This window comes from Maylandia zebra, linkage group LG23 (assembly GCF_041146795.1).
Source record: "Maylandia zebra isolate NMK-2024a linkage group LG23, Mzebra_GT3a, whole genome shotgun sequence".
In the NCBI taxonomy this organism is placed as follows: domain Eukaryota; kingdom Metazoa; phylum Chordata; class Actinopteri; order Cichliformes; family Cichlidae; genus Maylandia; species Maylandia zebra.
Window position 1 is genome coordinate 9,055,298 of NC_135188.1, and position 22,486 is coordinate 9,077,783.

Sequence of the window (22,486 nt, forward strand, 5' to 3'; positions counted from 1 at the left end):
TGTTAAAAAAAACAAACAAAAGTTTATCAACCTATTAAATTTTAATTAATTTAAACTCAATAAATTGCAAATATTCACATGAAATTGTTTAAAAAGTTTGTCTGTGTGGGAACAACTCCCATTGAGAAACGCTGCAGTTACCCTCCCTTAATGTCCTTCCACTGGTGTTGGTCTTTAGTCAGTGGTGCTGTGGCCAAACTTTGGTTGGCCTCCAGGGAAATAGAGAAATAGCTTTTGGAAAATGAATTCATAAATGTTAGAAATTCTTCTTAACGGTGTATGTAATTTGCTGTTTTTATCAGATTTTATGAACATGCACATGCTTGCATCATCTTCAACTTCCTCATAACTTTGATTTGCTGTTCATTTGCATAAAAGTCCATTATGATTTTCCTATATTTATTATTGTGTTAGCAAATGAAAGTACACAAATCCCTGTATATCAAAAGATCCACCTCAGTGATCAAAGATTTTATGGTTAATTTTAACCTGCAAATCTGTCTGAGGTTAACCTTGACCGAGCTGGATACAGTGTTTGTTTTTCAGTTGTCAGGAAGCATCATCATGTAAGGTAAAAGAGGCACGACAAGCATGTAGCTCAAAAAGCCCACTACTTCCGTCTCTCCTTTTTCATCCCGGCGTTCTGCAGGAAAGATTTTCTTCCTCAGCATTCCACACGGGATTACCACGTCTGATATAAACTCTTTTTAGAAAGTTGTGCTCGGCAGCATGAATCCTTCTCCCCCTCGCTTAAAAATCACGTACTCTCATTCTTTTCTCAGACCAGAATAGAATTTTTGATCACGTTTCAAAATAAGCTGTGATATTTATAAGTAGTCGGGTTGTCTACATTCCACTGATAAGTACAGAGTGATTAGTTTGATTGTGGGGTCAGCCATAGACAGTGAGCTGTTGCAGTGCAGTTTCAGTGTTTTGAGGGTTGTTGAGGAAACAGACTGTGTTTTTCTAATTTAATGTTCCCTGTGTTCTTTAGCAGAGAGTGGATTTCTTGTGAGATGAATAGTGTGGCATTGGTAATGAACACAAATGCTTCCACATTTTTTACTTCCTCTTCTTTGATGATTTTTTTTTTTTTTTTTTACTTGATTGTTTACGTGCACAGTGCATTCAGTCTTTGTTGGTGCAGCTGCTCTGTTATATGCTCGAGAGAATATTTTTCTTGAACCTCAGTTGTAACTGTACATTTGGAATTTTTCATAATGTGGAGAAAACACACAAAAAGGCTCCGGTAATTAATGCGCTGATCCTTGTAACAATTATTTCCTGTATAAGCAAAGCCTGATCTGTCCGATATGCCTGCACTAGGCGACATCTTTCTTTGCTAGCATGAGAATTGGCACTCTCCTGTATTTTGACTCAATCCTGCATACACTGTCTTGTTGCCATAATAACTCAGTAGAGGGTAAATCATGGCTGAAAATAGTCCCCAGCAAATACACCTCCTGTTTCAGTAATGGGTGATCTAAAATATGTATATATAGACAATTACTTAGCTATAAAAAGGCGTGTTTGTACAGAATACGTGATGTATGAATGTGAAAAGTGGCTTAGTTTGTGCTTATAGGGCAAAAACTTAAAGTTTATTTTTCTTTTTATGACATTATGTAATCACAGTCTCTACTAAATACAGTTGTGGTCAGAGGTTTATATACTTATCGTGGACATGAATTATCGTGGTACTTTTAATGATTTCTTTTTTATGTTCTTTTTCCAGGACTGTACTAGCTTACATCTTTAATCTGTAATTGGGTGTACAAATTTGAAATGATATAATCATTTCAAACTTGTACACCCAATTCTTGTTTGTTTAAAGTCATTAAAGATGTACAATGTACAGTACAGCAATGATGAGTTCATGTAAATGTGTGATCTTAACTGTATAATACGCATATGTCACCACTCCCCCTCTTTATTTTGGATAGGCGAGTGTTTAACTATGAGCTAACTCTTGCTAACGTTGTTAGCCCAAGATGAATCTGTAAAAACAAATCTACTCATCTGTTAATTAGTGCTAAGAAACATGTAAAGAAAATACCAATTCACACATCAAACAAGCTACAGCCCTTTGTGTCATCATGCAACAATAGACAACTTTAATAACATTTAAACGACTGAGATATCCTATAAAATCAATTTCCTGTACAGTTATAATGACAAAGAGATTAGCTATTGAGACAAAACAGTGTTTTTTTCATAACAGTTTGCAAACATGTTTCTTTGCGCACTAAAGTTGGGCTTTGACACACAGGAATCTAAAGGGACTCAACTACCCACTGAGGAAACTTCAGTCGTTGGCACTTAGCCTGTTTTTTTGGTTTTCAGCCTCTGAGGTTGTCGTATAAAGTGGTAAAAAGAAGGCCTGTCTTTTCTTTATGTACAATCCCACACAGCTGTGGTATAAAAGCTTGTCATCTGAATCATCCAAGCTTTTATGTGAATCAATGCGTTACACATTCAAAAAAATAGCAACACCTACTTTTATGAGAACTCATCAAATCCCATCTTTTCAACCTGATAGTAGTTTTACTTCAACAATGAATATTTTAATATTTCTTAAGTCTTCAGCATCATCTTCCAGCTCTGCTTATTACCTAACATCCTCCTCTGGTTGGTTCTTTTCACCTTGTGAGTGTCACAGGTTATGTTCGCACCTCTCTTAGTAATTTATTGCTCACCTCCGGCTCTGTTAGATCAAATTAAGGAAACACTCAGTCAGCTGTTTCCTGCCTGGACTCTTACTGGACTCTTTACCTAATCTCTTTGTCTCTAAGCAGTGTAGTGTAGCGATGAGTCAGACTTGAATAATATTTTCTTATCTACTAAACAAGTTGGTGTCTGTTAAGATGGGTTGTTTCTGGATATAAATGCATACATGGAAATGGCAGAGCTGTTCATATGACAGCTCTCATTTATTTTCCATCAACATCCAATGTTGTTCACTTAATTTAAAAAAAAAAAAAAGAGAGAGAAAGAAACGGGGGGATAAAGATAATTCAGCTTGCATTTTTGCATGTGAGACACGTGTGCTGCCGATATGGTGGGTGGCCTGACTGTGCCGCATGAGATGAATTCAGACACAGGTGTTCAGCCTCGCCGCCAAACTGGATGTTCCCGGGTCAGCACCTGGTCCTGCTCCTGCTCGGTGTCTGCAGATCAACATCCAAAGCACAGGTTGCTCGGGGTGGGACCTGCATCCAACTCCTAGCTCTGGGCGTGTACTGTATTCTTTGGCAACAAGTCGAGCAGCTCCCTCATGGCAGACACGCAAGCGCTCAAAGAGATTTACACATCTCCCTCTACCTCACCCTCATATTGGAGTGGACTGCCACCACTAACACACCCACTATGCACAGACAGTATTTTAGTTGATTGCTTTCAGTAAATCAGTAAAATTTACTGCGTGTTTGCCTGATCCCCCTTTTCTTTTGCTTCTCACTGTAGAAATGCTCAGTGACTAACATTTGTAGTAGGGTGTTTTTTAGGACGCTTTCCCCCTCTGCGGGTGTCTGGAAAGATAAGACCCACATCTGTCTGAGGCTTCACGCTCAGCTCAATTGAATAGACCCGCTGTTTTTTTGTAGGAGTTTACCGCTCAGCCTGGGCAACGCGGGAGAGCAAATTCAGCGGACCAGACACTTTTACATTCCTGAAGACAGCAAATCAAAACAAAGACACGCTTTGCTTAATTTGATATCATCTATATGGGATGGGGAAAGGAACTAACAGAGATCAAAAAAACCCAAGCTAGCATGCTGAAAAAGTAAAGCTGTTCACTCTAACTGCTGAAAGTGATGTATAGCTCTACATATATAGCATGCCAAATACCATAAAGCAAACTATTTCTGCAGGTGTGTTTTTAGTGTTGTGAAAATCCTCCTGAAGATATAAGAGTTTGAGGTGGCGTAGGTGCTCTTGCACTCCATCAATTTAGCTTGCTGTGCATAAAGGGCGATTTTTACCACATGTTCTGCGAATGTTCGATTTTATCTTCAAAACTCACATGTTCCTAACACACAATGTATACATCTGGCTTTGCTTTCATTCCAGAAGTAGGTCTGTGTAAGACATGAGCTCATGGTTTGTTATGTAATATTTAGGTAAGAGCTTTAAGAGAGTTTCCAGGATTCAATGGTAACCCTGTGGTGGTAGAAGTCATGCATGGCCCTTTGAGTCTGCTTAATTAGACCGATGTTGGGTTTAGCTGAGAGCAGTAGTGAGTGTTTCAGAGAAATAGAGATATCTTGTTTTTTAGTGTCTTCTGCATTCAACAATATAATTTTTGCTTTAAAGTGATGTCCACAAAATCAAATGTATATATTATGCAGCTGTTTTTATTTTTTATATTGACAGCTGCTCATCTGAACAATTCACACTTGGTGGGTTTATTGTTACAGACCCGAGTTGGGATGCGTGGTTCGTGTATTGTGGCTAAAATTGCTCTCAATTCCCAGGATTCTTGTGGTCTTTGGTTTCCTACAGTGATTGCTGTTTGGGCCTCCCTGTGAGTGTTTGGTTATCTTTGTGAGGGCATTCATTGACATTCCTGAACCTCTTACCCGTAAGGTTTATCCTTAACAAATTAATGTGCAATTTAAACCTAATTCAACCCCAAAACAGGATGTGGATAAAAAAAATGAAAACAGGCCAAAAAACTTCTAACATTTGCAAAGATTTAATCTTTTTGATGGCCCAGAACTCAATCTAGCTCAAAAGATAGCTGGTCATGATTTTTTTTTAGTTTTTTATTTATTTATTTGTTTTTATTGTTTTTGCATTTCCTGTGAAAGATGGCTAAAATCACTTACTCATCTTTTTGGATGAGTGGTTCTTGATAAAGCTGTATCCCACAATCTGTCCACTGTGCACAGTCACATGCACACACTCCTTCAGTGAGTGTATCCTTAAAGCTGTCCGCTTTTGCCTGCGTGTAACGCGATTAGTGGATATCTGTAAAGTGTGCCGGGAAACACGAGTGAAAGAACAAACAGATGCTACGTTAGTTCAAGTGAAAACGCCTGTTTCTATTGCTCATGTCTTTAAAACTGCACAACTCACACTCTCGATGAATAAATACTACTTAAGGCCAGAGAAAAATAATTTAAACAAGAGTTGGGTGTAAACCGTTCTGTTAAAGCAGCCACAATTAATATCTTTGTAATAACTGTGCATCATTTGGCAATGCCTGTGTCAGAACAACGTGACAGGCTCTGTAGTGAAGGGTCCACAAAGAATTGCCTGAAACTCCCTCATCTCTCAGCTTTATAAACCCTTCTAATTTCAGCTCAGTGTTTTGTATTCACTGTGCAACTTAACTGTTTTGATTCACTCACATGGCTCGGAACAATATTTTTGTCTGTAGCAGACATCTGTTTTCATTTGTTTCATTTCATTGTAGACTTCATGTCTAGAACCAAAACGGCAGACACACACTTATGTCCCGCAGGAGTTGGGAGATACCAAAAATGGAGTTAAAAGGGTCTAAATGTTGACGTTTTGCCAGGTGACTACAATATACACCAGAAGAATCATCCTATCACTGAGGGATTAAAAAAACAAGCAGGTTTTACTGATGAATGGATCGATGGATGGGATTTTTTTTACTGTGCAGCAGCAGTGCTGTTGTGGGTCATACCTGCTAAACATCAGAATGTTTCCATTGATATTATGAAATCATGTAAACATTTGTCATACTTCAGGATGTAAGTGTGGTAAATATATGTAGCCAGAAGTATGCATATGCTGCCATAGACCACGAGTATGGGCTAGAAACCGTGATGAAAACCTCGTACCTGCAGGAATGGAAGCTGCCTGTTTGTTATTTGACAGTCCATGCAGTATTAAATCTGGGGCGCTACATGAACCCGAACATACTTAAGCAGATAAAACATTTATGAAATGCACATTTGCATGCAGAAACTATGACTTGGCCCTTATTGTGGCTAAGTGTTACCGAGCCAACAGAATAACTGTAGACTAGTCTTGTTGCGTTATTGTTGTTTTTAGGATTCACCCATTCATCATTCCAGTTTCTGAACTACTTATCCTATTCAGGAGTGCTAGAGGAATGCTAGAGTCTATCCTAGCTGTGAATAGGGTGAGAGGCATGGACTATGTCCCCAGTGACACAAGCCTGTAACCTGGCTGGCAACCTTCTTGTGACTTCCAGCAACAGTTTAATAATTGAAATCACAATTTTTAAAGGCTAAGCAGCTGGGATTGGGGAATACACATTTTTCCTACTAAACTCAGTTTAAACTTTGCTTTCCTAACACTGTGAAACAAAGTGTAACTTATAAATACATATTATGAGTATATAAACGTAATGATTTGGCATTTATTGGTTATATAGTAGATAATAACAAAACAGAACAGAACTGAGATGAACAAAATGAAAAATACAAAAATGTGTTTATCTTATTTGCACTCATTTCAGTTGAGTTCAATTAGTCTTTACTGCACTTTGGTGTAATTTGTGGTAGCACTAGTTTGTCCTTTCTCTGGCTTTCACTGTGTGTGCAACTGCTCATTACTTCAGTAATGAAGCAGATAAAACAAGAGTGAAGTGACGTTCACGGCATTAATACGTGCTTCAATACGTGCAATAAGATCTTGTTGTAATTCCGGTTAAAATGTACGTCAGGTTTATATGATATAGGTTGTGCATTTTTATCACTGAGTGGACCAACATGTCCAAGCAGAACATGAGCCAGTTCCTGACTGTAAGGAAACTGTAGCTTAATGTTGGAGTCACGCCGCTGCGTGAAAAGCACTTTTATGTGTAAACTACTTGTACAAATGGTGGAGTCATCATTGTTCTTTTTGTTACGAGCCTCTCAGAGTCTGTAGTGCTGATTCAGTTTTCAGGTCTGTGTTCTGTAACACAGCTGACCTCCTTGTTAATTAAAGGCAGGCAAATCCCCAAGCTGTGTGCTGTGGAACTGCAGGTGCCCCTCAACCCACTTTGCCAGAAGCGCTCTAAACGGACGTCTTGGGCGCCATCGTTTAGCCTTCTTCACTATCTTCTCACTCGGTTTACTTGTCTTTGATATTTTTAAGCCCCACTCTCCTTTTCTCACTGCCATTTCTCTTTCTTCTTAAACGCTGTCATTTCGGGTTTATTTCACAGCAAGCCTTTGCTTCCCTAGGCACTTCTTTAGAAAGAAGGGAACATTAGATTTTGATTAGGCTGCAGTGCTTTCCGCTGGAATAAAGGAGCTCTTGTCCTCTCACTCCCTTGCGTTTACCTTGATAATTGGTTTCAGTACACACCCAGCTGAGAAAATTACCCACAAAAATGAACATGCCACATCTTATGGCCAATTGTTTTTGCAGAATCAAATGGGTTGTTTTTGCCTATTTAGCTTTCCTCTCTGGCCAGTTTTGAAGCAAAATGTAATGTGTCTACTTTTAGATGAATCTGTGGTTTTTAATGTTCTGTTAATGAGACTGTGTGCTTGTTTTTTATTAGGTTGTACAAATCCTGAGGAGCTGACCGCAGAGCGAGTTCATTCTGCAGTGGAGAAGATGTTCAAGACCCTCCGAGGTTTGAGCAGCACCAGAAACCACCTCAAGCAGCTACGCTCCATCTACACTGCCAGCGATGGAGTTCACCAGGTTGGAGGCACACAAACTCTGACTGCCAGCCTCAAAACACATGTTACAGGGGTGGTTTGCTTTACCCGTATCAAGTATGAACACTACCACAGCTTCAACATATCCCAAGTTAATACAGAATACAGTTTTTAAATGATGATTTCATTTATTAAGGGATAAAAGATATCCAAACCTACCTGGCCTGATGTGAAAATATAATTGTGCTCTAAACCTAATAATTGGTTGTGCCATCCTTGGCAGGAAGAACTGTATTTGTGTCAAGTATTTGTGTTAGTGGTAATGAGTCTTTCACTTTGCTGTGGAGGATTTTTGGCCCATTCTTTTTTGCAGAATTGTTTTAATTAGGAGCGTTTTCCAACATGAACAGCGTGTTTAAGGTCATGTCAAAGCATTTTGATCAGATTTAAGTCTGGACTTTGATTAAGCCTCTCCAGAATCATCATTTTGTGTTTAATCCAAGTGCTCTTGAGCATCAGGGTATATACTGATGGCCAGACATTGTCCTTTAGGATTTTCTGGTAGAGATCAGAATTCATGGTTCCATCAATTATGGCAAGTTTTCCAAGTCCTGAAGCAGCAAAGCAGCCCTGGACTATCACACCAGCACCACCATGTTTGACTGTTGGTATGATGTTCTTTTTTATAAAATGTTGTGTTAGTTTTTCACCAGTTGTAACAAGTTCCACTTGTGTCTTGTCAGTCTCTGGGATCATCAAGATGTTTTTAGACACATGTGGGATGAGCCTTTGGTCAGCAGTGATTTTCTCCTTGGAACTCTCCCATGGATAGATGTTTTTTGCCCAGTCTATTTCATATTGTTGTTACTCTGACTGACACCTGCAGTTCTATAGATGATATTCTGGATTGTTTTTTGACCTCCTGGATGATCCATTAATGCGCTCTTGAAGTAATTCTGGTAGGCTGGCCACTCCTGGGAAGATTCACCACTGTTCCAAGTTTTCTCCATTTGTGGATAATGGCTCTCACCGTAGCTCACTAGTTTACTTTCAAATCGTTTCCAGCCTGATAGATATCAGTGACATTGTTTCTGAACTGTTTCTGTAGATCAAGGTGTGATGTATTGCTTTTTGAGATCTTTTAGCCTACTTCAGTTTGTCAGATACTTTCCATTTAAGAGATTTCTTTCTCAACAGGCCAGGAATTAATGAGGCCCGGCTTTGGCCTGTGTAATTGAACTCAGCTTTCTGAAAACTGTGGTGAATCACACTTAATTCATGATTTAACAAGGGGGACATTTTACTTTTTCACATAAGCCAAGATAGGTTTGGAAAGCTTTTTTTCCACCTTAAGAAATGAAATAATTAATTAAAAACTGGGTTTCATGTTTCCTCTCGTTAACTTTGTCTAATATTAAAATTTGCTTGATGATCATGAACGTAAATATTACAAATATCTTTTAGAAATCAGGATGGTGTAAACACTTTTTCACTGCACTGTACATGTAACTTTTTACTTTGTGTTTTATTTAACTACTCCATGTAATGTTCACTCTTGCAGTGGTTGTAGCTAGGGGTGGGTTTTAATAATCGATTCATCGATTAAAATCGATTCTGGCTTGGATAACGTGATATCGATTCATTAAAATCCTGAATCGATTTTTTTATATAAATATATTTTGCCCAAAATTCCAGAATCTCAGGTGAAACGTCACAAAATTTCAACAACCACCAAACATTTAAAACCGTAAATGAGAGCAGGTACACGGCTTCTGCACAAAGACGTAAACACAAAGCGTGGACCCGCGGATCAGAATCAGTGAGATGTCGCCTTTCTCGCCCGACGGCACGGACACGGTCGGGGCTGAAAGCCGACAGCTCGCTGACTCTGATGTTTCGGCGGGTCTGCGCTTTGTGTTTATGTCCTTTTTGCGCTGATCATAAAGCTGTTAGTTTTATCTCTCTCCAAACAATATTGACCAAACCAGCAGCAAAAGAAGATCCAAACTACGCTTCACATAAACATCGTCATGAATTCCCTCTTACTTTTGCTGTTTTGCTTCGAACACGATAAAATCACACTTCATGCACATCTCTCTCTCTCTCGCTTTCTCTGTATACTTCAAGAACAGTTTCCCGTTTATCCCCAAAATCTGTTTTCTGCATTATTCTCTTGCTTGTTACACACAAGTCTACCGTTGTTTACAGCGCTGTCGGCCGATGTTTTTTTTTCCTTTTACTTACTTCCGAAAAGAAAACCTCATTTCTGCCGTTCAATACTGAACAAATTTATAAACTTTTTAAAATTATACAAAATGCAAAACGCTTAGCCGTGTCTCTAATAAAACCACTGTAACTTCAGAGGTAATGTTCATATGTTGATTAATGGTTTTCTTTTGTTTTTGATGTACTGCAGAATATTTTTATAAAATCCCAGGCCAGGAAAACCACCTTCATGTTTTTATGTGTTTTATCTTCAGCTACTTTGACACAAAGGCATCTGCTGTGACGCTCACACCTTTGATAAAGTCTGGAAATTGTCAGCTTCCTTTTTATAGATACAAAAATATGTAAATGTACTGATCTGAATTATAATATTTCTGACTGTCTGAGGCAAAATTTCCCAGATTCAAATAGAATCGAATCGAATTGAATCGAATCGAATCGTGGATCGAATCGATTCAGGACCTTGTGAATCGGAATCGAATCGATTCTAGAAATCAGTGACGATACCCAGCCTTATTTGTAGCACAAGCACAGATTTACCAGAGGACCTCTGACCTCTCCTGCTTTTGTTGCTTTCCCTTTTGCGTCATGCAAGCATGCAGGCACATGGGACTTCACTGCGAGAGCCTCGTCACACTCGTCTTGGAGCTTATGTAACTCCAAAGGCCCTCTCAGTGCATCTGAAAGCTTTGTCCTTTTGGTATAGACAGTGACATTCTAGAGTGGCGGCTTCACTGCTGTTGTCCTTCATTCTCATTGGGCAGTTTGTCAGAGAATTATAGGCCAGGAGCTTTAAGGTCAGTCGATTGAAAGTAAAAGAAATATTCTTGGAACTTAAGCTTTTGCTGAAGTTTCATTTAACAATACTTCTGTGTCCTTGTCATTTAGTCTTTTTCTTGTCTACTTCTCCTCCTTCTACCCTCTGAGGTTTATTTCTTGAGTGATTCTCTCAAATCTTACATCAATAATTTAACCAATCACACAGCCATGATGTAGAAAACCTTGGAGATGAAGTTCGTCAGAATAGTGAGATAATATGGTTGAAATGCATTTGAATGTTGCAATCTTTTATCCATTGTACATGCTTTTTCAAACATTTTAGCCACAGTATAAAGTAAATGACATTTAATATAAAGTAGTTACTATAGTCATAGGAAAATGTAATTACTTTGTGAAATAACTTACTTTAGTTTCTTGACAAGAATGAGAGCTCTCTTTCTCTCTGGCTTGCATGCATTCACAGAAAATCAAACCACAGCTAGCTAACTTCAAAGACTGGGATCAGTGACGTGAAGTCTTGCCTGTTTGCAGTCTAAACATCTTCAACCAATTTACAATCTAGACATAACAACTACAAAAAATGTAATGTGTCATTTTTACACAATGTTTCTTGTATTCACTCTTCAGTGCATAGAAATAGAGAAAATAATAAAAAGCTCCACCATAAGTAGAAAATAGACAGCTGTGCTTCTGCAGCTCTCTTCTCTTCTCTTCTGTCCTCCCAACTAGACAAGAATTACCTTATATAAATTGTCTGCATGGACTGGGCCATCTACATGTTACTGTAGGTGGCCTGTGCATTGAAGCTCCCAGTGCTCAAATTTTGTGCTGATGTGCAATTCAGATTTGTAGGTGTGCCCCAAGACTGGAGTCTAATTCTTTCTCAGACAACTTAAATATCTAGTAACTGTTCCAGTTCAGGCTTATGTTCTTGATTAACACAGAAGTTTGAATACATTTCATGACTCAGTCTCTCATTTCTGCATCTGAATAACACTGTAAAAATAATAATAATCATGCAGTGTCTGTGAAAATGTGCCAGTAGCCTCTTGACTGAGCAAGCATTTTGGATGCATGTGAGAAGCATTGTGTTAGGCCAGACCTGGCTGTTCTTGTTCCAGGACTATTATAAAATGATTTCATATGAAAGTAGGACAGTATGATATCTGCCAGCTACTGCTTGTTCTTGAGAAACGTCAGAAATCATCCAGCCTCTCTGAGGATGCACCCCTGCCTCCAGTGAAGCCGACACCTGACGTTTTCTTATTAGGCCGTAGCCTAATATGCAGAGGTCCTCACTCCAATGTTTAAGGCCACTGAAGAGGAGTCAAGTCGTTCTGTGTTATCTACTCCTGTTGTGTGCGTGTGGTACCTGTAAATCCAGTGTAATGATGTTATATAACCCATCCTTTACAAAAGAATATGTGGAAAGACATGATTGTGGCTTTGGCTTGACATGGGTCAGAATCTCTTGCTCTGACTCTGTGATGGGACTCATGGGAATCATATGTTTTTATCCTAGTGTGAGGGAATGAGTGTTGTGTGCCATCAGCTTCAGTAATCAAGTGTTTTGGGGTTCATCAAAGCGGTGAACAAGAGCAAATGAATTAAGTTGTGGCTTAAGTAGGGTTGTTTTGGGGTTGAGCTCTGTCGTTGCATGTTGTCATTTGTGTTGTGTTGTAACTACATTTGTGTGATTATAACACTAAACATAAAAATATTTCAAATTAAAATCAAATACCGCAGCTCCTTTGTTTGCTTCAGTTAGGCTTTCTTTGTTACAACCATAATTATTCTGACCAGCAGACAGCTACACTCACAGCCTTGAATGGTCACGTGTATTCTCGTTGTAGAGGCGCACAAAACTCGCGCATGTCATGGTGTGAGTAACTGAGCACTATTGAAATTCCGAGAAAAGAAAACAGTGGGCTATAAGTGATCAAGCTGTAACAGCGAGACGCTTAAAAAAAACTGAATTCGAGTTCAACAAAGGGCTTGATTTTATTGCTTTTGTGGGAAACACTTGAAATTGGGTGGAAAATGTTCTTAGTAGCAAGCATCTGCATCATGATGAAAAGTTTTAAGACTTTCAGAGACTAGCAACAAGGTGGGAGAGTTGTATAACCAACCAAAAACCATAGTAACGAGAAAATGAATCATTTGCATCTACATTGAACAGATTGTGACACATGGGTGAGCATACACACCTATGACTAGATAGACTGTCCTCCCTCTTGCGTGGGTTTTTGAGCACAGGCTTTCGGAGGTATTTACTCAGGTTTTTATGTCTTATATAATATCTTTTCTCTTTCTATTATGACCAGTCATTGCATTGACATGGTAATAAGATATAATCTATTACCACCTACATGAGATGTGAAGCAGTCTAAAGCATAAGTGCATCCAAAATAAAAATGAAATTCAGAAAACGAAAATTAATGTCCAGCGAGGGCAGTGACTGAAAATGACTCTTATTGAACATTAAACATTAATTTCAATTGTTATTTAATATACAGTTATATTAATTTTTAGATGTTACATAGAAAAAAATAATAAAGGAGGGTATTATTTAAGGCTGCCCTACTTTGTGATAAGTAAAGTTGCTAACATACAGTTTCTGTTTCTTGATCAGCTCTTGCCTTCTAGTTCAGGAAGCTACTGTTTCCTGCCAGGAAACAGGTCAAGCAAACTCCTTGTTGCTTCAAAATTATTACTATTCAATTGTTTTCTAATTATTTTTAGTCAAGGCAGCACGGTGGCACGGTGGTTAGCACTGTTGCCGCACAGCAAGAAGGTCCTGAGTTCAATTCCAACACCAGGCCGGGGTCTTTCTGTGTGGAGTTTGCATGTTCTCCCCGTGTTTGCGTGGGTTCCCTCCGGGTACTCCGGCTTCCTCCCACCGTCCAAAGACATGCAGCTTGTGGGGATAGGTTAATTGGCTAATCCAAATTGCCACTAGGTGTGAATGTGGGAGTGAATGTGAGCGTGAATGTTTGTCTGTCCCTGTGTGTTGGCCCTGCGACAGACTGGCGACCTGTCCAGGGTGTACCCCGCCTCTCGCCCTATGACAGCTGGGATAGGCTCCAGCACCCCCGCGACCCTGAAAAGGATAAGCGGAAGCGAATGGATGGATGGATATTTTTAGTCAGTATATTGATATATTAATGGGAGGAGATGGCCTCATGGTTGTGTGTTGCCCAGTTTTGGGGAGAGCCACGTCTGAGAATGTTTTGCCATCAATTGGCGGTAAATTAAAAAGAAATTACAGCATATATTCTATAGCAGCATCAGTTTTCCTACTACCTACATCCTGCTATAGAGAGTGTATTCCTTTACATACTTAACATTTAGCATGACTCGCTAAAAGGTTTCATATTTTGACAGGAATGTTCAAAAAGAAAAGAGTCCACAGGCTGATGAATTAAACAACACCATTTTTAGGCATTTAAATGATATGCATAGTACAACTTTATCATATTTTTGGACTGGGTTGTTTCCAGGGACATGCCAGACTGTAGTTTTCCATGCTCCATTTGTGTTTTTCATTTTATCACCTGTTGTTTTGGAACATTAATTCGTTCATCTACCTCAAAGCCAATAAAACCCATGGGGAAACCTGATACTCACATTTGACGGGGGTGTGTATGTGCCCTCACATGTTTGTGTTTGCAAGGGAATATTTAAGCGCTGACATTATCATATGACTAATTCTAATATTGTTTTTAACATGTGGGTGTTGGTTTAATGGTATTGGTTTTAGGTTTTTCAAATTCAGATGATAATGGAGAGTGCGTGACTGCGGGTTGGATTTGTTGTTTATGCCTTGATGTTGCGTATGCACATGCACGATCATGCTTGAGCCAGAGGTGAATCATTATTGTGTTTACTCCAAGGTCTGTTTGTGCAGAGTGACCCAAGCTGCACAGTCATTTTGGTGGAGGTGTATGTTAGTTTATATCATTTGGACAGCAGGATTTCCCCAAGCCTAATCTGGATTCTCCTGCAGGTTGTTGAGGAGTGGGAGGCTCTGAGGTGTCTGTTAAGAATGATGCATATTGAGAGGATGTCTGTGGGCAGAAACACCTGGACGCATTAACATTTAGACAGTATTGTATGTGTAGGTGTGTGTTTTTAGTGCTTGTTTCTTTGCAAGATCTAAATCGGGGGTGGGCAAGTAGTTTTTTCAAGGGTCCACATGAGAAACTGGAACTGTTCTGCTCAATTTTTTTTTTTTCTCTAGGGAAATTAAATTATCTACCAATGATCTAAAGGATAATCCGCTCCTTCCCACCAAATATAACCTCATGTAAAAAAGAGACTTTCAGTTCTGGAACATGTTCACAATGTTTATTTAGACACTTATGCTATTCACAGTACTCAAATAAGGCTTTGCCAAGTCTTATCTGGGTCTTTATTGTTCTCTGAGAGAGCAAGCTTTGGTCCCTTGGAGGAAAAAAAAATCCGCCTTGAATTCTTGATCCGCTAGCTTTGAGGGCTATAAATGGTTCATTTTGTCCTGGGTCACTGGGCAGAAAAAGTCCTCTGTTAGAGTTTTTTTTTTTTTTTTCCCCTCCATGGATCACTGTAAATAAAGACATTTATGAAGCTTTAGTTGAGGTTGTGCAATTCAGCTCCTCCAAGGACACACACCTTCTTTTTTCTGTGAAGTGGGACAAAACATAAGCTGCGGTTATTATAAAAGCAAGGCTGCTGAAACTTTGGAAAAGTGGGCCAGGTGTCTACTTTGAAGAAGCAAGTTACATCACACACTAAGCTGTCTAAGGCGAAAGGGGGGATTGATGTGTTCACCAAAGTTCACAGTAAACCATCCACAACCATTTGCTGCTAATAATAATTCAGACTGGACATAGAATAGTTAAACTAGTCAGCATGAACTTAAATATCCCTGTCTGAATAATCTTAGTTTCTGGGAATCATGTTAATGGAATATCACATTCTTCATTTGATTCATCCCTTTATCACCCACATGGTTGGCCAGAGTGCTTTTTTTAGCCACATATAACCATGTGGGGTTCTTTACTGCGCTGTTTTAAAAGCTCTTCCTGAATTGACTCATAAGTCAGCAGCCTGTGCAGAGCTTGAACAGGGCTGTTTATAACTTCACTGTCTAACACCCAGAGCCATTCACATAATCACGCAGGGGCTAAAAGCCCAGAACAATATGGACTCCACAAAGACACCAACAGTTCCTCAACCCCCAACCTGTAGCAATCTGTATATTTGCATAGAGGCTGTTATAAAGAAAAACCTCCACTGTCATTGGAGATGTTAAGCATGCTTATTTGTGTGGTTTGATATTTATGCTTTACAGGCGACCTATCGACCTTTCCTGCGGCAGATTCTAGAGGAAGTCTTTCACCCTGATCGATGTGAATGTCCTGACATCGAGCACATGTCTGGAGGTCTTACAGACCTGTTGAAGACCGGCTTCAGCATGTTCATGAAGGTTAGACATTCCTCACAAACACTTATATGCAACAGAGTCAGCTCTGTCGCAGAAGAAATTACCTGATTTGAGTTATTTATACTTAAATTGGATAAACTGTTAAGAAAATGTATGAATGGACGAATACATAAAAGATTAAATATGGAAACTTTACAACTGGGTTACATTAGTACACATGGCTCTGGTAACATGCACTCTCTGAAGGCATCATTTATACTGAAATGTGCATGCGGAATCTGCATTCCAGACATTTGGTATACTGTGAAACAGAAAATCCCAATGTAGATCCCAAACTGTCAAGCCACTGAAAGCCGATGTCAACCCTTTACCATTCACTTTCACACGAAAGCAACTGATTTCTTTGGTTGCTAAATGACTGCAGTTATAAAAAAGAAAAGTCAGTCTTCACAGTGATAAACATGTCGTACCATATTCCTGTGCCAGTTTTTACCAACATGTTGCTAGCATCATGTTCCAAATAAACTATCAGTTTTTCAGCTTCCGCTTTTTATTACGATGTCTTTGTACTTTGTTTATAGTCAAATATAGTTTTAAACAAATTTTCATTTAAATCTTATATTGCATCGCAATTTTTTGGATATGGCAGATTTCAGAAATCCCACACAAAGCTGAATGAAATGACTATACTTTTTGGACAAAAATCAACCCTTCAGAGGATAAACCGCCAAACTAATACTTTTTATACACATTTTCAAAAGTGTTTGTGCTGTACCTCAAGTCTGTTATACATATCAACCAGTGATATAACTAGAAAGGGTTTGCTGACTATTTTTCTTGATTCCCAAGAATGAGACATCTTTATTGTATAACTGGTAAAAATGAGTCACTTTTGGGAGCTCATTTGAAGAAAATCAGAGATTACTGATGAAAAAGCATGAAGCCTTATAGTCTGTGGAGATGAATATCTTCATGATATTCCAGTGCCTGTCACCTATGGGTGATTTTTGATCTCTGGGATCTATATGTGTATTAGCCTCATCTCCACAATGTTTCCAGCCTAATGGCATTACATTTGTCGACAGTGTTGGGGTACTTAATTAGTTTCTTTAATTCCTTACTGCTTTTCTATTACTCTTTAACTCTACAAGATGTACTGTTATGTAATAACTACTTAACAATATAAATGTTATGCTACAGTGCAACACACTGGCATAAACCAACCCAAAGAACGCTTCAGTGATTTTGTTGTAGAAAGTTGTACTGGTAGAAATTGATGCTACAATATTACAAGCCTGGCTTGTAGTTAGTATCTTGCCCAAGGATACTTGACATGCAGACTGGAGGAGTCAGGGATCAAACCAGCAACCTTCCGATCAGTAGGTGACCATAATATGTATTATACGATTTTTTTTAAAAATATCTGTGATATTTCTAGGATATCTAGGATAGCAATGAATTTGCAACTTTTGCAGAAAGATTTGCAGAAAAAACACATATGAGAACTGAAACTGTTGTCTGCCGCCGTACCCCAACATTTTTGCCTGGATCTGGTCATAAAGCCTTCAAATTGGATATCCAGCTCACAGTAGAAGCTATGCCAGGTCACTACTTCAAAGAATCACATTTATTTTAAGGCAGAAAATAATCCTCAGATGACAGCAGCACAGTATGATATTGAGGCTCTTAAAGAGCAAGACCTTAATGGGAACCGAAACAGAAAAGAAAGAAGTAATGCAGTTGGATTTGCAAAGTTTAATTGTTAAAAGTCGTTGATAATTGGCTTATTCTTTCATTATTCTTTCATTATTTTAGCACTAGTCTGAGTTTTTTTTTTCTAACACTATGCATAATGTACATTTCCTGCAGAGTGGATCACTCTCCACAGTCTGATTGTCTCACATCTGGGCCCGCTTAAACTGATGATTACCCAGAAGGGAAGGAATTAGACAAGTTGTGTAACTGTGGCCCGGTTTCACTCAAATTAAGAAACTTGGCTCAAGAACCACCAAGTCAGACAACCTAAACCTATAAAACTGACCTTGTAGTCTATAGGAGCCCAGTGCACACCCTTTATGCCATAAAACACCTCCTATAAAACTTCTATTTTCAGCCAAAGAGTTTACTGTGAACACAGTTTACATTATTAAAACACAGTGGACCCTGCTGTCTGGACCGTGACCTGTTGAAAGCCTGTGCAGTGTTGTTTCAAACTGTCATCTTAAACTGTCTGTAACCAAATTATTTGTGTGTCTGGTGTACCATATTTAGTCTTTGTTTAAACAGAATCCCAGTTGTACAAGCGATCTTGTAATGTTAATGCAACCATAGTTCTTGCCTATGACTGACACCAGAGAATCACAGAGTGATTTATCTTGCACAATTTACAAATGCAAATAGTGCATGGAGGAGAGGAGAAAGTCTGGAGTGGTCAAAACAACAACACTTGTATTTTATAGAACAACGTTGTTGCTTGACTGGCGCGTTTCAGCTTGTAGCCTCATCATGGTCGTCATCTGATAACCCTGATGACCTTATCGTGTTGGTCAAGCCATAAAGTTGTTCTGTGTGCTACAAGTGTAGTGAAGACTTTACTTCTTCACTTTGTGTAGATTGAAATCTGCTGTTTGTGAGCACCCTGCAGCTACATTTTATCAGAAATCTGAACGGTTTTTGTGATAAAGATAAGGACATCTTTATTGATCTCTGCATGGGAACTATTTTTTTTTCCTTTATTAGAAGCATTTAAATAAACTCATCAGAACAGAAAATCCAAAACAGTAAACGTTTGATTTTCTGCAGTTAAGTTCGGGGCTGGTTTGTGAAGGGTTTCCATTATTTCTGCACATCAGATTGCTTCTTTACTTGAATTCTCTGACAAGCAGAATAGATAAACTAACTGATCCTATTTTGTTTTGGTTTACCTATTAATGGTTACCAGATGTCAAAGGGGAAATCTTAGCCCAGAGGGTCCATCTACACTAATTAAGCATAGTGTTGATTAGTTAGTTAGCAGGACAAGTCAAGCTAAGGCATCAGTCACAAAGGCTTGGAGACCACTCAGCAACCACTTATTAACATCTGGTTGCTAGACAAAAATGTGCATTAACCAGGTGGTTGATGGAGTTTGCCCGCTGCAGCTGAATGAAACTGGGTGCAAACAGGATGCTTCACCAAAAACCTCTTTGTGATTTCTCTGTTTGCTAGCAGACTGCTGCAGTCACATGTAGTTTGGATGGATGATACCATCTTGATGCCAACATATTACTAACCAAGCAGTAGTGAAACTTGAGAAATGTAAACCTAAAATGGGTTTATATTAGTGCTGTCAGCGTTAATCTCGTCAAAATGATATTAGCGCCACGTTAGCAAGCTAACCATGCTAACGCGTTAACACCGTGCAGCCCCACACTCCTGGGCACACATGCGCTAACTCATTAACGGAGATTTGGTGCGTTAATGCAGTTATGGCGCTAACGTCATTTTAACGAGATTAACGCTGAAAGCACTAGTTTATATCCATAATCCCAAAAAAGTTTTATTTTTGCTTAATAATTTTATATATATTTATAGATTTTTTTTCTAATTATTCAGTTGATATTTGCCATGATTCTGTGTTTTGTGCTCATCTTTGTGTTTTTATGGACTGCTTTAAATTGAACTAAACTCAACTTCATTTATTTTTTTATTAAAGAAATTAATAGCTGGTGTCTAGCAAAAGACAGAGGCAGATAATGTTGAGAATTTTTTTTTTTTTTTGAGAATTCACATTAAACAGTTTGGTGAGTGGCATTGTAGAAGAAGTCCACAGATGATGTCTAAAAGTATGTTTTCTTTACCTCAGACACACTCTGCAGCACATTTCAGCTCACAGCCCCTCCCTCACCATGTGAGGTTCAGATCCAGGGAACACACTAGTGGGGATTTACTTACACATGGGGATGCCATGTCTGCATTGTTTAGAAGTCCCACCAGATCTGCCTAGATGTACAACATACAGCTTGAGCTGAGCAAGTTCCCAAAATTTCCCATGAACACATGTTGAATCATCCCTGACATGCTTTATCCCAGCCTGCTGCTGCTTCACGTGGATAGCCACTCTCTCCTTAGGTCCACCCCCTGCAGCTCTGATTGCTTGGTTAGCATTCACAGGCTCGTCCTGACCGCTGCCCGCTGACCAATAGTACAAAGCCATTGCTCACCACCATAAGCACCAGACATTACCTGGTGTTAAAACAGCATTTTAAATGACAGTTAATAATGTGCTAGCACAATTTTTTTATATCAGTCTGTGAGATGCGCCCTGACACAGGTGATGTGGGATATTTAGGTGTCTGTGTGTTGTGTAAGTGTGTGTGTAGAGCTTACATGTCCACGTGTTAGCCATCATGACACCAGTGTGAGGAGACGTCTCACTCCGAGTGTTGTTAGCAGGTGCACTGTGATCAGTGGCACCACAATATCACAGGAATCCAGCTGAGAGGTGACTCAGCAATAATACATAAGAGATGGCAGAGGTGTTATATAGAAAAGAGATGATATAAAGTGTTCAGTGGACAAAAATATATGTTTATTAAAGGAAGGAAAGAAGCAGCATAAACAACTCCAGTGGCCTAAAAATACCTGTCAAAATGTCTCGTCTTAACTCCAGGTGAGCCGTCCACATCCTGGCGACAACCCTCTGCTCCTCCTCTTCATGGTTGGTGGAGTCACACCATCAGAACTTCGTCTCATCAAAGAGACTGTTGCCACACACAGACCGGGGACCCAGGTGAGTCTGTGGCCTGTCGCTGTCAGGTGACGTTGCTCTTTCCCAGTTCTGCTTCCAGTCCAGTTCAATAATTGGGGAAATGTTTTGTTCAAACTACAAATGGCTTCACTGGTAAAATTAAATGAAACACATCATGTTTTAAAGCAGAATTGAGATCCATGCTAGCAAGCTTTACCTGCATGCTTTAACCTCAAGAATGAGCACTGAAATAACTTTTACCGTCATATCACTTAAAGTGATGCCATACAAAGTGATTAAACTTACAACTAAAAATATAGTTTCATTTAATTCAGAAACCTAATGCCTGAGCTCCATATTTTGCTTTATGTTGAACTGTTTATAGTAATATACACTGAATGGACACTTTATTAGTGGACGGGTTTGAGATGTTTTAACTTGAAAAGCTAACAAAATATATCAGAATATGGATACACTGTGGCTATAAAGGGATAGACATGGTCAGCAACAAGATAGTCTGCGGGATTTAAATAATTCTCAGTTGGCACTAAGGGGCACAGAGTATACCAAGAAAACATCCCCTACACCACTACACCATTGGATCCATGCTTTCATGTTGTTTATTCAAAATTCTGACTGTACAATCCTAGTTTCATGTTTTTAACTGACAGAAGTGCCACCTGGCGTGTTCTTCCGCTGCTGTGGCGTATCTGCTTCAGCATTCGACATGTCATACGTTTAGAGATCCTCTTCTGCACTCTGGCTATTTTCCTCTGACTTTAGGCATCAACCAGCCTTTTTTATGAAGAGAACTTTTGTTCACTGGATATTTTCTTCCTGCCAGATAATTCTCTGTAAACCCTAGAGATGGTTGTATGGGAAAATCGCAGCAGATAAGCAGTTTCTGAAATACTCAGGCCAGCCTGTCTGGCACCAGCAACCATATAATCACCTTTCTTCCCCATTGTGATGCTTAGTTTGAACTTCAGTAGGTTATCTTGGCCATCTCTATTTGCTTAAATGCTTTGAGTTGCTGCCATGCAATTGACTGTTTAGATATTTGTGTTAACATAGAGTTGAACAGGTGGGCCTGTTAAAGGAGCTAGTGAGTATATATTATATTATATTATATTATAGCTATCCAAGCTTTGTTACCCTCTCCTGTGACAAAAGCCACTGGTGATATAAAAGATTATTAGAAATTTAACATTAACAGTATCAAGCAATCCTTAAGTTCCATACTCAGTAGTATCTGCTGAATTTCAAGCAAAGACTGACTGCATGAGCAAACCTAAGTACTGACCTACATAAACAGGTGGCTCTGATCAGGCATAAAGGTGAGCATGTCATCTGATCTTTACACCTTTTAATACACTAATTGCATACACAAGATGTTGAGTCTGTCTGCCTGTCTGTGTGTTTGGGTGGTTTGAGTGCTTATTGCATATGCAATCAACACTAACACACAAAACATGCAGATGATGCATTTCCTCTGGATGAGAGGAGTGCAAGAAATACGCGAGGGACATGAGGCTCGTCTTAATAAAAGGCTTCGAGAAAGAGGCCAGAGGCAATGAAAGGCTTGGCAAAGATCAAAGCCCCCCCATCTGTAATCAGAAGAACTGAATAAAGACCAGCTTATATAATAACCTGCAGGGCCACACGCACTCTAACCCTTACACAGAGATGTGCTCACACTTTATGTGATGTGTTTGGACCAGACATTCATGAGTA

The 22,486-nt window shown here is 39.1% G+C and overlaps 1 protein-coding gene across 1 annotated transcript in view; it reads left to right on the forward strand.

Moving 5' to 3' along the window:
* scfd2 (sec1 family domain containing 2) overlaps nt 1-22,486 on the forward strand; it is a 100,396-nt gene that overhangs the window by 75,545 nt on the left and 2,365 nt on the right. Inside the window, exons 6-8 of the mRNA XM_004557131.6 lie at nt 7,490-7,635; nt 15,931-16,065; nt 20,675-20,794. Coding sequence (XP_004557188.2) covers nt 7,490-7,635; nt 15,931-16,065; nt 20,675-20,794 — 401 coding nt within the window. The remainder of the gene's footprint in view (nt 1-7,489; nt 7,636-15,930; nt 16,066-20,674; nt 20,795-22,486) is intronic.